General features: G+C 35.3%; 2 protein-coding genes and 1 non-coding gene across 17 annotated transcripts in view; 2 read left to right on the top strand and 1 right to left on the bottom strand.

The window, feature by feature from the left end:
* The window catches only part of CDIN1 (CDAN1 interacting nuclease 1), a 115,517-nt gene extending 100,928 nt beyond the window's left edge, over positions 1-14,589 (top strand). For all 4 annotated transcript variants that reach the window (XM_025150727.3, NM_001031200.2, XM_015287347.4 and 1 more), the window contains 2 exons: positions 11,146-11,296; positions 12,100-14,589. In XM_025150727.3, the coding sequence (XP_025006495.1) occupies positions 11,146-11,281 (136 nt within the window). In that variant the 3' untranslated portion in view covers positions 11,282-11,296; positions 12,100-14,589. The remainder of the gene's footprint in view (positions 1-11,145; positions 11,297-12,099) is intronic.
* LOC107053500 overlaps positions 1-15,314 on the bottom strand; it is a 115,936-nt gene that overhangs the window by 56,033 nt on the left and 44,589 nt on the right. The window lies entirely within an intron of this gene.
* On the top strand, positions 8,032-8,111 carry MIR1718 (microRNA 1718). Its single transcript, NR_035214.1, has one exon. It is a non-coding gene; the product is annotated as a microRNA 1718 (primary transcript).

The following is a 15,314-nucleotide window of genomic DNA, read 5'->3' as shown; positions in this document are numbered from 1 at the left end:
GGGAGAGGAGTTGCCTCATAGCTAACAGTCTGTCTTAACCAGGCAGGAAAATGCCCTCTCTTGCAAGAGTACTATAAAGTGAGGGCGCAGACAGTGAAAATATCTTAAGTGTCTTTTATTGTCCATACTGGACATCTATTTCTCAGTTCAAGTTGTAGGTGTCATTCTAATCTTCAGCATGCACAGTGATCTGTGCTCAGGTTGGACTAGATGGAAACCTTAAGTCAGCATCTCTTCTAATGCTGCCTTATTGCTGTCTGTGACGTGCGTGTGAGAGAGACAGCTTTCTCAGAAGGTTCCTGTAAGAAAATGGCACCAATGGAATATAGGTTCCATTTTTAACCTCTGTCCTGCATTGTGTTTTGAATGCATTGGCATCACAGTCACATGCATGGAGAGAACAACAGAAAATAAACACTTAAAAAGTAAACAAGAAACCAAAAAGTCTTTAACATTTTTGACTAGCAAGGGAGTGGGAAATATGTCTGCCCACAATAGATAAAATCTTATTTAAAGTACTTACTCTCAGCTTTTAGGCAGTGTAAGACCAAAAAAATAAAAGTAGGTAACTGTGCCCTGGTGTAAGTTAGCCAAGTCTCAGAGTGTCTGGTAATGCTGGTTGATGCTCAGCTGTTCTTGGTGTTCTAAGCTGCTGATTTGCAATCTCAACTTACTTTGGAGGGAAAAGCTGTATTTCGTTATTTTTTTTTCTTGTTGTTGCTTTTCTATTAGTTTTGCTTTTGCCTTAATAGGACGACTAGCAGCTCAATCATTTGTATTTATTCTACTTATTTTATTTGAAGAGAATGCTAGTGCAATTTTGATGCCCTTATATGACTGCTAACCAATAATTTTCCCTAATATAGTATACTTAAAGTAAAACAAAAAGGTGTAAGAGAAATAGTTATGGTGAAAATATTATTCTGTATTAGAATTTTTCAGTGCTTAATGGATTTTTTTGTGCATGTGTTTTATTAAAATGTTAAAAATATTTAACAGTGATGGTTACCAGACACCTAAAGCACCAATAACTGAGAAAAAATTCTTGCATTGCACATAACATTAATATTGCAACATTTCACATAAGTTTTATGTATATCTTACCCACCAATGACATTAAACTCAATTTTCAATATGACTTTTTTTACGACATCTTTCAATTGACTAGTGTGGGTGTGTGTAAATTATACTAACCTTAGTGGGGGAAAAAAGTGTCACTCATTCTGTTTTGAACTTGTCTAAAAGGATTTTGCCATATTTAATACAATGACCTTGTGGCTATTGGGACTCATACCATCTTTAGGAACAACTAACATACAAATGTCATATAAAATGTCATATAAAGTAAGTGACTTGAGACAATATCAACATAGTAATTGCATGGCAAAGATAAATAAAACCCAGGAATACAGAGTCCAACTTTTTTTCTACTATTTTCAACACATAATTTTGAGGGAAAATATTCATACTAATGTGTTTTTGTTGTTACAGACATCTGGCTGAATTCTCATTAGACATAGATAGTAATATGTCACTGGCTATCTTGACAAATCTGCTATTGCTTTTAAACCTGCACAAGTGATAGCATTTTTCTTGGATTCTTTTTCTCCCTCCTTCTGATGTACCTTGCATGGTAGCCTGTGTTTGTGTTATGAACAAAATTTCTTACTTTAATGTTGACCTAAAAAGGTTCAGTGTGCAGAAAGCAAAGTTGAAATTAATGATATTGGTATATACTAAGAAAAAATAACTTCTATATACAGCATTATGAATTTTTCAAAAGGTGCACATAGTAGAGCTGTGTTTGCTTGACAGATGCATATAGTGTGTGTTTGTGTATGTCTATGTATAAAGAGAAGACAAAAGATGCTCCTTGTGGGAAAGCCTTCTTTGCACATCCCCAGTTACGCACCATTTTGAGTTAATAATGCATGTCATAGTTCTACAAGAAGTCATATGTCTTTTAGTCTCTAGAATATTCTCCATCTAAATCCTTGTGAAATGTTCTATAGCTTTTTTGTTTGTTTTGAGAGAGAGAGACTGGATATTTTGCAGGTTATGCAAGATGCTACACAAGTCTCAGGATGCATTTTTACCAACTAACAACCAAAAATTAAGTTATTGTCAAATGCCAAGTGAGGCAGAGCTAGCTGGGGTTGTACGTACACTGAGTTTAATGTGTCAACTCAGATACAAGCTGAAGGGCCTCAGGCATTAAAAGTGACAAATTCACAGAAGAGAGTTGATGCCAGGCACAATTGAAGTTTGCCAGTGGATTCCAAATACATTAAAGAATATCTTCTGCATTGGAAGAGGTGTTTGCTTTCCTTTTGGGTGGACACGAGGTACTATAATAATGGGCAGCAGATATAGCATTTTCTTTTTCATCTGTTCCCTGCTTAGTACAAATAGGTGACTTACACTTTCAAAGGCAGTAAATTTAAGTATAGCATCACACAAAATATTTTTGCCTGTCAATTATGCACAATGGTGTGTTTGGCAGTTAAAATGCTAAACAATGTTGTGTGAAGATACTCAGTGTAATTTACTATCCATTCTTGGACTAATTCTCTGATCTGGGAAGTTGGAAGCACAAACAAGCTATCCTGCATGTCTTAATTCATCTGTTACATTGTTTGTTTTATTGTATATTTTGTGTATATTGTATATTTTTATTATATATTATTGTCTAATAATTCATTCACAATATCTTGAGATACTTTTAATACTGGTTCCAGTGAATGCTAAACACAGGTGTATGGTGCATTTATTTATCAACATTTTTGCTGTCAAAATTTGCTAAACTACTTTTCCGATTAGTTTGTTCCCATTTTACAGTAATTATAAAACAAAAACAAATTGCTGTGAGAGCACTTGCATGTCCCCTCTTAAGTGCACTTTCGGCATACCCTATCGCTCTGGCTAGCGCTATCACAGATAAACAACTGCACAAAGAGAGAGGATTTCTGCAAGCTCTGAGACACTCACAGATTATTCAGATATCATCTTGCACTGGCCTTAAGATGGCCTGTTACTTCAAGCCCTGAAAATAAACAACTATTAATCACCTAATGGCAACATGAGTTGACCAGCACTTATGGCTGCCTCGAGCTCAATCTAACTCTATTCAAAAGCTTTTCTCATGTTTTCTGTCACCCAAGATAAGAGGTAGTTTGCAGCCAAGCATTCCTTTGAGCGGGCTGCTATGAATTTACAAAATGTTTGAAATAACCTCAGACACTCCTCTCAGCTTTGATCTGGACCTTAAAATGTATAGAGTCAAACCAACTGCAACCTTGAATCAACAGTCTCTGGAGAGTGAACTAGTAGGAATAAGGTGTGGGGTTTTTTGTTTGTTTTGTTTTACAGAGTAACAAGCAAGTACCTCAGAAAATGCTATTTTTTCTTTTCTTTTCTTTTCTTTTTTTTTTTTTTTTTTTTTTTTTTTTTTTTTGCGTGGGTTTAATCAGAAAGTGTTGTTTACAAAGACAATATATGGAAAAGTTCTGTAATCCAAACAACCTCCTTTTCTCAACACCTCTTCAAAGTATGCCTTGCAATAACTTTGCAGTGTCTTAACTGGTGTATACAAGTAGTAGTACTACAGATAGAAGTAGAATGGAAAGATAGTACTGCTTGAGGCATGAACACAATAACTCACTTGTAGAAGAATGGTTAAATAGTGTGCTAACCATGAATGAGAAAGTTTCTTGCAAAAGACAAACATGTAGGTGCAACAGTTAGTTGGTATAGAACATTGGATGCTCTCCATCAGAAAGGAATTTATGAAATTTCTGAGGAAGATGTAGAAATGCTTTTCATATTGTTCATTTTAGAATACGATTACTCTTTCACTTACTTCTACCCCATCATCCAGGGTGCCTTAAGTCACTCTTCCCTGTATTGAGAAGGGTACACAATATAAGATCCTTATATTTCAGAGAAATTTAGACTTATCTTCAAGTTACCAGTAAGGTAGATGGAACATTGTCTATTAGCTGAACTTGTTTTAGCTGGATAGTGGAACTAACTTCTCTGACAGCTAAAATGCCTTGTTTTTCCAAAAGGCATACCCAAATGATCTCCATTAATACTGGAGACAACTTTGACCATAATTTCTTTGAAACAGTTAAGCACTGTAAGGATTAATGGTTTCTTTCCAAAATGTTGGTATGAGTAACATGTTAATGTTCACTACAACAGCCTAATCCCACAGTGCAGACATAAGGAGTACCTTACAGTCTCTCTTTATATCACAAACTGTCTGGTGAGCTTCTACCTGATGTTGAAGATGCTGAGACTGAAAAAGATGTTTTAAGTATACACAGCCATTTTCAGAGGTGAGCAACTCAGAGCCTAACAAACAACAAAATGTGTTTTGTTAGAAGTTAAGATATAAACCAACAAAAATTGAAAAATTCAAAGTTCAGCCAAAGTTTAAACCAGTATGTGTTTTCTTTCTCATTCAGTGCATTAGTCTTCACTTAGAAATCCTTGATCCTTGTAAATCAGTGTAACCTTAATGTTATTTAATCACAGCTTTTAAAAGTTAATTTCCATAAGAACTATATTTTAAAAAAACCCTAACTTGTCATTGAGGATTATAGAAATCCTTTATTGGCCTGGAGAACAGTACTTGGATCAGAATGAATAAGTGTAAGTGAATAATGTATTTCGACAGTTTATTTATTAAAAATGTATTATGTAGATAAAAGTTATTATATTTACAATATTTTAATGACAGTGCCTTGCATGGTTTTTTATGCATTCTATTAATATGTATTTAAAAGTTGTGATGTGCAAAATTCTAAAATATTTTAAACAGTATGTTATATCCACATAAATATCATATGATTTGTTTTTATTTCTCCAAATGCCAAGAGCAATTAAGTTATACTATAAGCTCTTTGATGCCTTAACAGACTCATTGCAGAGAGAAAAAGACTCTAGTGTAAACTAGAGTTAGACAGTGTAAGAAAAAAACTCATTAAAATTTAATTGTATCCAAGAGAGGTATGACTATGGAGGCAAAGTCCTGATACTGGTTTCTGTCCATCGTTTTTGATAGCTCCAGCATTTCAAATCAACTGAGTATCACATCAATATCTGGTAGTCAAGGAAATGCCTGCCTTTCTCAGACCAAAAGAAGTTTTCATTTTTGAGTCAAAACCTGCTTGAAAGTGAAAGTCTCATAAAATATTAATAAACTTTAATTTTTTTTCCTTGTCTTCAGTAAAAATAAGACTTCACCCAACCGCTCTGTAACATCAAAGCTTAAAGCAGATTAGGTTTTACTTGCTTAATTTTACCTTAAGCAGAATAAACTGGATGCCTGTATCCTTGAGACATAATACTCTGCTAACTTCCATGTGGGGTTTGACATATTGCTTGCTAGAGCCACAGACAAGTTTCCTATTATTTTTAAAAGTATGTGATCAGAACTTGTTAAATCTTCACTTGAGCCATATTTGACAGCTAAGTATATTTTTGTACAGATGCTACTGCAGGTAGGCAACGTTAAGTACCTTAGGAGAGCTTAGGACCAACAATACTGTTGCTTTCTGAGGTTACAGATTATGGATCAGATTTTTAAAGAAAAACATTCAGTTACTTCATTTTTTTTTTTTTTTTTTTCCCCCAGCTTTGGTGCTTTGTTGTTGTTGTTGTTTTGACCCAATTTGGTAAAGTTAAAGAAAAAAGGATTTGTATAATTCCTTGAAGGCATGTTTTATTTAAATCTTAGTGTGTGTCACTGGCTCACAGGAGTGAGGAGTGTGTGGAGGATTTTAAAAAATGAAGGGGATAATAAAAATAACAGTTATCTTTGAATTGCATTCAGTGGTTTTAAGATACACTTCTTTTATGCACAAGTACCTTAATTTGATTTCAAAACTCTATAAATGAACAGCAGTAGAAATACTTTATTACAAATTATTCTGAACTAAGCTTGTGGTAGCTGTTTAAATGGAAAATTCCTTGCTAATCAAAGTCAGTTTCTGAGCAGGGGCTACTAAATGTTTGCCAAGATATATAGTGCTGTATCATCAGCAGTAGTAAGGTGGTCTAGACATAAGGAAGTTGGCTGACTGATGCCAATTGACCTTACTTGAAAATGTGGTCTACAGCTGTTGCCTACTAGCCTAGCTCTGCCAATATCCAGTTCCCTGCACTGTCACAAATGAGACTTCTACAAGTGCCCTAAAGCTTGAGTCTTTAAACTTACTAGATACTGTAGTTTTCAATTATTATACCTTATAGAGTTTATTAGTGCTACTAGTAAAGCCAGTTTACTCAAAACTGTGATTCTTGAGATCCACATTAAATTGACTTAGAATGGAATCATTTATTTGTGAATCATTACAATTGTCTGTTTTCCAGGAGATAAGTAATGATATGAAAGTTCAAATGTTCTAATTTGCTTGATAGTTAAAAAGTGAAGCAAAGAAATAAAGCCAGTTTTATTGGTTGCTCAATATTTCCACGTGAGGGACCAAAATGCTGTCCTTCAAAGATGTGTTTAAATGTGACCTTTATAATTAAAATCGCCAGTCAAGTATACTGCTATGCCTGTGTATGACTTGTGCTGAGCTGAATCTGTTTGATAAAATGTTAGCTAAATACATGTATGTTAGAAATAATTCATATAACAGCTTTTAATTTTGAGAGTCTCTTGGAATTAAAATTATTTACATTACGCTGAGATGTATAGACTCATCTATAAGAAATAGACTAAGAATAAATAAAGAAAATATATATTTAAAAGATGCTTTATATTTCTGGTCAATGTTGAGCAGTATGTTGAAAACGCATTTTTCATAAAACCACATGCAAGAATTTTTGATGGTGAAAAAACTAACTGCCAACAACCACATGTCTAGGCAAGTCCTTAGAAGCTAGTATGGACCCCATGCAGACATTCTAGAAGAAAAGACTTTACTAGTAAGTAGTTTTTCTTCAATTGAAGTAGATTTGCACATATTCTACAAGGACACTTTGATAAATAAATGTCTCGTTTTCCTGCACAAAACTGGTTCAGCTGGAGGGCAAGTTAAAGCCAGGTTAAGTTCTTATTTTTTCTCTCTTCCTTTTTTTCTTGGCTCATACAAAGGTATGGGTTGTTTGGGGTTTTTGTGTGTGCATATGTTAAGAACAACAACCATTTGGCTCTTTGTGCTCCAAACTTATTTCAGGTTATCTGAATTTTACATTCCTGGCTTTTCATCATTCCTCTGTGAAACTCTTTCTTTCCAAGAACAAAGGACAGCGTCCCGGGATTATCAATGCACAAATCTATACTCCTTTAACTATAAGTTTCTTTCAAAATCAGTGTAATTAAACTAGTACAAAAGATTCTCTGAAGACTCTCAAATTAGCGCAAGGCTGACTTATTTAGAGTAACATGATCGGATGTAAGTTTTATCTAAAGTACTGAGCTTGTTGTTATATTCAAGCTATATTTTACTATCTCCTGCATCTAATTTAAATCCTTCAGTTTATTCTTTGAGAAACATGGTCTCCTGCCCTTAGAGTAAGTTTAATCTTCTGTATCAAGCCTAAATTAGGCTGTGGTTCCCTGGCAGCCTAAACTAATCCATGCGCTTTTGTGATCCTGCCTTCCTCTTGCCAAGCAGTGGGGTCAGAAGTCTGTATGCCTCCTCCCTTTTGGCACTTTGGGCACTCTGACACTGCACTGAAGTGCATCTAGCTTCACTTTGGTTGCTTCAGACTCATAGCTTCTAATGTAAAAATGAGACAATGACTGAAACAGAATTTCTGTAATGGCAGCTATGTATTTATTGATTTTTTTTTTTTTAAGTGATGCAACTTGTCCATACAAGTCTTACTTGCTAATACTATGCGTATTATATTCTGAAGGAAGCCTGCCTTTGTACTACTTGTTGATTTTATTTTTACTGCACAAAACATAGAATTAACCAAACCTTAATTACTTTAATCATTTTCAGCTGAAAGAAAAGCCTGTGTAGTTTGAAAAGCAGTAGCTTCTCCAGAATAGGTAGAACTACACTTCTCTGTAACTTTTGGCCATGTTCCTTTGCCCCTAAGCTTTTCAGAATTAAAAACTAAGGACAGAGGAACGGAGTCAAAATACAACTTACATATAGGGAGGATATTATACAAGTTATCTGAGGAAGAGCAAAATCACTGGAGTCTATAGTTAGTTACATGTAAGTTTACCTTTTCATTTAAAAGTTAAACCTTCTTCAAACAGCATGTCTTACCCATGACATGAGATAACTTGGTCTGTATCAGATATGGTAGTAATGCAGTGTTAGAACCATTTGGTATGTTCGAAGTTTTTTTTTGTTTTTTTTTTCCTCCTCTTTGCTACTGAGTAAGTTGCCTTTCCGTAGCAATACAAAATATTGCTGTCACTGCAGATTATTTTCCTTTGTAAACAGAAGTTAGTCACCAATTTGTTAAATGTTATGATCAATGCAGACATAAGTTTTCAGCTTTACTCTGCAATTTGCAACACTGAGTTTTACTCTTCATGGTGTCATATGAGCACTTTGGGATGGAATAAAACTGAAAAGTTCTTACTTCTAGGTTAAGCTTCCCTACCTCATCCCCTTACACAAAAAGGTTAAGTGTCTTTTCAAATTAAGGCAGCAGTAATTAACCAGTGGCATTGTTTCTGATTTGCCAACTCTGGGTGTTAATGAGAGAGAAATTAGCACTTAGCAGCAGGAGTTCCTGGTCGTCAGAGGCAAATGCTTAATGTGACAAGTTAATTTCGGTCTTAAGTACTCAACTTAAGCGTTTTTAAACAAAAGTATGGTATGTTTTTTGTGTGATATGGCTATAACAGAAGGTATGATACAATACAGTGGAAAACTTAGCATGCAACTTAAATAGCAAAGGGTAGACACTAACAGACAAAAGCAGGACTGATGTATTTTTTCATGCTAAAGATGTAGTTACTCTTGCAATTAGCAATAGGAGGTTGTTCCTGTATATAAAGTTTATAATCAAATTTGGCATTTCTCAACATAATAAGTAAACAGTATTCCTGAAAATTTGACTTTCTGTAATGATGAGATGATAGAAAGACCATCTTTATTGAGGAGTCTCAAAATGTTAGTTTTATTAAAAATTGTAAGTTAAAATATATATAACAACTGCCTTTTATGGTGAGACTAAGGAATTCAGAAGGCCACACAGAGCAAAATGAGCTTGGGCTAAGCAGCTGCTCATCAGCATCAAGTTTTTGTTTGTTTGTTTTTAATCTGGCACACCCTACTAATGAGCAAATAGATTTCTATGTGTTTCTATGTATTCACTGCTTCATGCAGGAACATAAATGAGTAAGGCCTGCTTGGAGATTTTAGCTTTTAAAACAACTTTGTGTGGTACAGAAGTGCATATCTGCTTGCCCTTTGCTCCTTGCTATGGGTAGGACCTCACTTGTTGCAGTGAGGTCCCACATGAATCTCAGACAGTGGGAATGGAGAGAAATCCTCAGGCAGTGGATACTGAAGCTGTTGGCCAGCTAGAGAAAAGTCAGTAATTGTCCTTTTGCATGAGTGTGTGTTTGGGTTTTGGTGGGTTTGTTTTTTTTTTTTTGTTTGTTTGTTTTTTTAGTTGTGATTGATTCAATACTAAGCATGTTGGAGTACACTAGATGATGTCAAATCCAGTCACACTATTTTAGCCTTTCCAGTTTAAAATGGCATCTTGTAGCTGCAGAAATCCCACTTGTCAGTGTGGCCTTAGCTATGCAGAGGGGTAATTTACTTTGCTACTGAACTGCAGCCACTTCTAAGTTGGAGAGCAGTAGCTGTAAACCAAAATGTTACAACACTATGCAGCAGTTTTGGGTAAAAGACTACCATATCTAATTGAAATGGCAGGAGGAAGCCACAGGGGTTTCATCTTCCTTTGATGCCTGTTCCATTACATGAGCACATCAAATAGAGTTTTCCCTCCATTGTTGAAAAGAAACCATCCTAATGAAGCCGGTCTGGCACTACCCACATCCCTAAGCGTTTGGGTTGTCTGCTGAATGGACATTTAGGTTACTGTGCATCCCTGCATCCCCCTAGCATACTTTTATTATATTTAACAAAAACTGGCTACCATGTTGGTTCAGTACTAAGCATAGCTCTGAGTATAAACCATTACATGACATTCTATTGAACTTTTTCTTGTACAGACGGTATCTAACAGCTCATCCTGCTCTGTTGTTTTTGGCAAGTTCACTACAGCATATAATAAATCAAGGAAAGAAAAAGCTTTTTGGCCTAATGTTGTACAGACTGCTGTAATGCTAGACTACAGAAAGCAGTTCTGTTTTTAGACATCCTTTTACTAACCCAACATTCATAATTTATGATTTCACTGTAAAATTCCTGCAACACTACACCAAAAGTAGTGCTGCCCTTTAATTAAGTGCTCTCAGTAGGAAAAACGTGAAACTGATGTGCAAAACATATCGCAGTACACAGTGATTGATAGTGATTACTTCTTTATGAACCCAGCCTGAAGGTCTGAACTTCCTGATGGGTAAAATAGTCCACAGGGCTACTTCCTGAGATTGCCTGGTGGGGATCAGTCGGAGCTAGTAATATTGGAGGAATTCCTCAGGCACATTTCAGAGATTACAGCAGAAACTTTCTGCTTCTTTTTTATGAATTCCGTTTTACACTAATAATTACCTGAGTAGTAATTCATTGTAGAAATTCTATTTAAGGATTCATTGTTGATCTCCACGGTATTGTAATTTGTGTGAACAGGGATTTCCATCAGCCCCTATATTTTTAATGCCTGTATGTCCAAATCTGAAAAAGCTGAGTCCAGGGCAAAAGAAACTTCTTTTTGCATTAAAGTTACTAAATGTTGTTTAATACTTGAGATGCAAGTCTGCTTTTACTGATTTGGGCAGAGTACACAAGGGGGAAAAAAAAGCTATCGCAGATTGAATTTCTAAATATTATTTGTATTCATGGAATCTGGCTTTAATGATATATATATCAACATTGATTAAAATCTGAAAACTAAATGGAGGTCAGATACTGTCTCCAATTCTGTAGTGATATTAACAGAAGATTTACTTGTGTTGGAATTGCAGGGGTGGGGAATTAAAGTTCAGCTAACACAATCACATAAATTCTTTTTGCTTGATAGATTTGGCCCTGGATTAGTCATCTACTGGTATGGATTTATTGAAGAGCTGGACTGCCATCGTGAACGTGGCATCCTGCTAAAAGACTGCTTTCCTACTGACATTGTGACTCTGCGACACAGCATGGCTCAGCGCTGATGGTGGGAGGAAGAGGTAAATCCGGAAGCAATTTTACTTTCCTGCAGTGTAAACTAATAGCAGCATCTGCCCTGAACTTCAGTTGAACTCCTGCTGCCCGTGCTTATGCTACTGCCCCTTTACACAAATATATCAAGAGTTTCTGTTTTGCTTCAGACTTCTGTTGTGATCAGCCAAAAAAGACAGACACAACCCACTCATTATCAGCATTTCTGTCTCTGTCAAACAGCTAGTTTCTAGATACTTGTAATCTTTCTTCCTTCCGGATGGCTTCTTCTAGCATTTTAAACAAAGACAAAAATGCAGAGGCTGAAAGGTGCAACTTCCAGTACTTATTTCTGTTACTGTGTTCAAAGTTGCCTTTAAAAACATGAGACTTTTTTAAGGTTTCACTCAGAAGCTTATTTGATACTAGTGATCTAGCTGAAACACCTACCCTAATGTGAAAAATTTGTAAAGGCTGTTATTCTGAAGCTTAAAACAATACAATGCATAGCTCATAAAGCCCAATTAATAAAATAGGATTGTATAATTTCTTGCTGTTACAGTAAATGGCCAGGTTCTGAGGAATAGTTGGCGTGTGTGTTTCATTGCTGTCTGATTGCTTTGAAAATAAAATAAAAATAAATAAAGAATCCCAAATTAACTCTAATTTTTTTTAATAGGGTTTTTTTTTTTAGGGGGTGGAGGTGAAAAGCAAGGATTTATCTGAAGTAATTAGTCTGTGAACTGTGTAGCATGTATCATTTTCTTTTATAAAAGTTGAATGATGCTAAAATAACTTCTGTTTTATCTTCCCTCCCCTCTCTTCCCTCCAGGAATCCATACCTTGCAGTTTTTCTCTTAATTGACTTTAAGCAACGAATCTGTTCATAAGCCCTGTAGGTACTGTAACATGCAGTTTTCTGGCATACTCAAGTCTAAAAGAACAACATACAGAGGCTCCCCGCATGGATTATTTCTGGAGATTATCCTCCTAGATTTCAAGAAGGGGAGTTCAAAAAGATAAAACAGCACTGGACAAATAAAGTGTACAAGTGGGTGTAAGTTTCATGAGTACTCATATATTCTTGAAAAAGCATTGTTTTTCTCCTTCTGGAACCACCAGGATTGGAGGTACGGTGAGGTGGGTGTTGCTCTCCTTGAAGTCTTAAAGGGTTCAATCTCATTCTCTTTGTATGCTCAGTACCACCCAGGCAGCAGTATTTAGTCTCAGTTTTCCTCTCTGAGTTAGAGATTTCTTAATGAAAAAAAGTTAATTGGACTTGACACTATTTATTACTTGTTCTTGAATATCCCTTAGTAAGGAAAGGACAAAGCATTTGAAAGAGTCAGATGAGAGTGTCTAAGTATGTTCACCTTGTTCAGATTTTCACAGAAATTAGGCAGAGGTACAGGTCTGTTCTGAAATTAGAGGTATGATAACAGCCCCCTTAGAGCACAAGTTGGTAACCTCTTCCATGAGAAAAGGGTCTTTAAAACATTACTGTGCCTATTCATCTTTTTTCAGTTGAGGTGATACTTCATGCATCTGTATGATTTTAAAAAATTACATGCAAACTATTTGCAGTCCTACTCTTGAGTTAAAAGAAAAATTATTAATACTTTTCACTTCTTTTCAGATGTGTATGTAGTATTTATATTTTGAACTTTTAGTTCTCACTTCAAAACTTTTTGGTAAGCATTAGACTGGAGTTTATCATTTTGACAAATCTTTCCTTGTCAGGAATAAAATATTTTTAGCCACAGTGCTTGTCCCTTGTTGTGGAGATAAGCTGGTATAGCTCTGCTGCAGTAAGTGGTTGGTGTGTAGAGATAATTCTCTGGGTTTTGAATGTGTAGTAGTGGAAAAAAATTATTTAAAAAAAGAAATATTCAAACACCTGCAACTCATTTGTGTTCAACTATTTGAGGTACTGTGCTTAGCTTATTCTACCTGACCAGCTTTATGGATCTGCACACAAAGATACACAGCAGCAATCTGTGAAGTATATCTGCTTGATGTTGCTGCATTTAGGGTGTTGCTGCCCCTGGGACTTTTAACTGTGGTTTAGGTTAGCAGAGTGCAAAATCAAGAAGAGAATTAAAGAATTAAGAACATTACTTCTGAGTTTCTACTATAATAATGGATGTCTATGTGAAATAGGTTTTAAGGGCAAACTGGATTTGTTTTAGCTAGTGCATATGCTTTGTGTTGTATGAAATCATTTAAATCAGCTTTTACATGATGCACTAATGCTTTTTTTTTCTTTTTGAATAAATTAAATTTATCTGCACAGATGTCGAAAATTCTGCTCAACCTCCATCAAAGCTTTGCTTTATTTGTTTTTACATTAACTGAATTTATGTGGGGACACATAGATAAATCAGGTTAGCCTTGTATTTGTTTATTTATTCCTCTACCTAGTGCTGTGACATAACAGGTTGGAAAGCAGTACAGCTGTCTTTAATCAAAGTTTTGACCTAATCTTTATATATATTGGCCCCCTTTAAGAAGCTGTGTATTAGAATGAAGTTGAAATAAACCACAAAAAAGTACACACTATACTAATTCAGTCACATGCAACCAAGCTTTGCCACCACAAAAATTATGCTATATCGCTATTTTAAATGCTGAAAACAAGACATTATAAAAATTAAAATGGCATTATTGTCTCTACCTCTAAAACCTCCTTTTGTGTATTTCCTGTTTATCAGATGTAAACATCAACTTTAATATAAAAGAGGAGAATACTATTTCTTTGTGGGTTGTTTGGGGGTTTTTTTGTACTGTTTGTTAAATGTTGCTGTAGTCATTAGAACTCTAACATTAAAGCCAAATCCAGTTTTATAGAGTATTCTGTGGAGTGTGCTAATGAATTATGCCATGCCAAAAAACAGAAGTGTGCATAAAACTGAATGATGTTCTCACTAGCATATATAGACTTGTCAAGCATCTGCTCTTACAAATGCTGTCACAGGCCCTGTTTGGAGCTTTAGAAATTGACGCAATTGTGTTGAACATGGAACTAAAAATTCCCTCATATAGGAGTAATGCTATAATTGTTGCAGAGCACATCGAGTGTACAATAGAAAAACAAAACATTTTTAGCATGTCTGTATTCTGGAAAATCGTTATTAATGTGAGTTTAATAATCCTTCCCTGGAGCCAGATCCAAGCTGAACAAAACTTCTGATCATAAGCTGAAGACAAGGGACAAAATGCCTTCCTGTGCTTACCTCACTTATTTTAATCAAAATAATAATATAGATTGTACAAAAATAATTTCTATCCTGTTTTGTTGTATTAAATCATTCAAAAAACCTCACTGTTTTCTAGTATTTGCTTTCAGGTTGTTTTTTTTTTTTTTTTTTTTTCCAACACATCTTGAATTTTTTCTACCATGCAGGCTGTTAGAAAAGACTATCTGTGGCCCTTACCATTTCCCTTTACTTCTTGCCCTTTTGACTTTCCATATTATTTAACAGTTTCTCATTTATTCAGTATCCTTCCATTTGCCCTTATTTCCCCCTTTGAAGAATGTATGGTTTCTATTGCCTGTTTCTGGGACTATATCTGAGGAGTGCTGTTTCTAGTTCTATATGCAGTCAGTCTCACCACCATCTTAAGCAATTTTGGGTTGACTCTAACTTAAATAGCAGCTTTAGGTCCCTGGCAAAATGTCTCAAATGTCTGTGTTGTAATGCAGCAGTGTAATGGCGTTCTTCATTCTCTTGGTGTGCAGTATAGGTCATTTTCACAGGCTGTAAATGTAGACAGAACAGAGCACTAGTGCAGATTAATCAACTGCAAGAAGGTCGATGGAAGCGAAAGGTTTAGCTTCCCATCTCTACCAAAATCTCCTTGGCTCAGAAGGGAAAACAAGCTAGCTCCCTGTTTTCAAACCACAGTTGTTCTGGCAAAAGCTTGTACATAATAATGTTCTCATTTACCAGAACTGCTTATTACTACTTAAGGGTCAAGAAAAAAAAAAAATGGAACTGAACTCACTTCTTCCTTTTACTTCAGCTGAAGTAGTCTATTTAACTTGCT

The sequence above is a fragment of the Gallus gallus genome, chromosome 5, assembly GCF_016699485.2.
Source record: "Gallus gallus isolate bGalGal1 chromosome 5, bGalGal1.mat.broiler.GRCg7b, whole genome shotgun sequence".
In the NCBI taxonomy this organism is placed as follows: Eukaryota; Metazoa; Chordata; class Aves; order Galliformes; family Phasianidae; genus Gallus; species Gallus gallus.
Note: the sequence above shows the minus strand (reverse complement) of the source record. Positions and strands in the feature narration are given on the sequence as shown.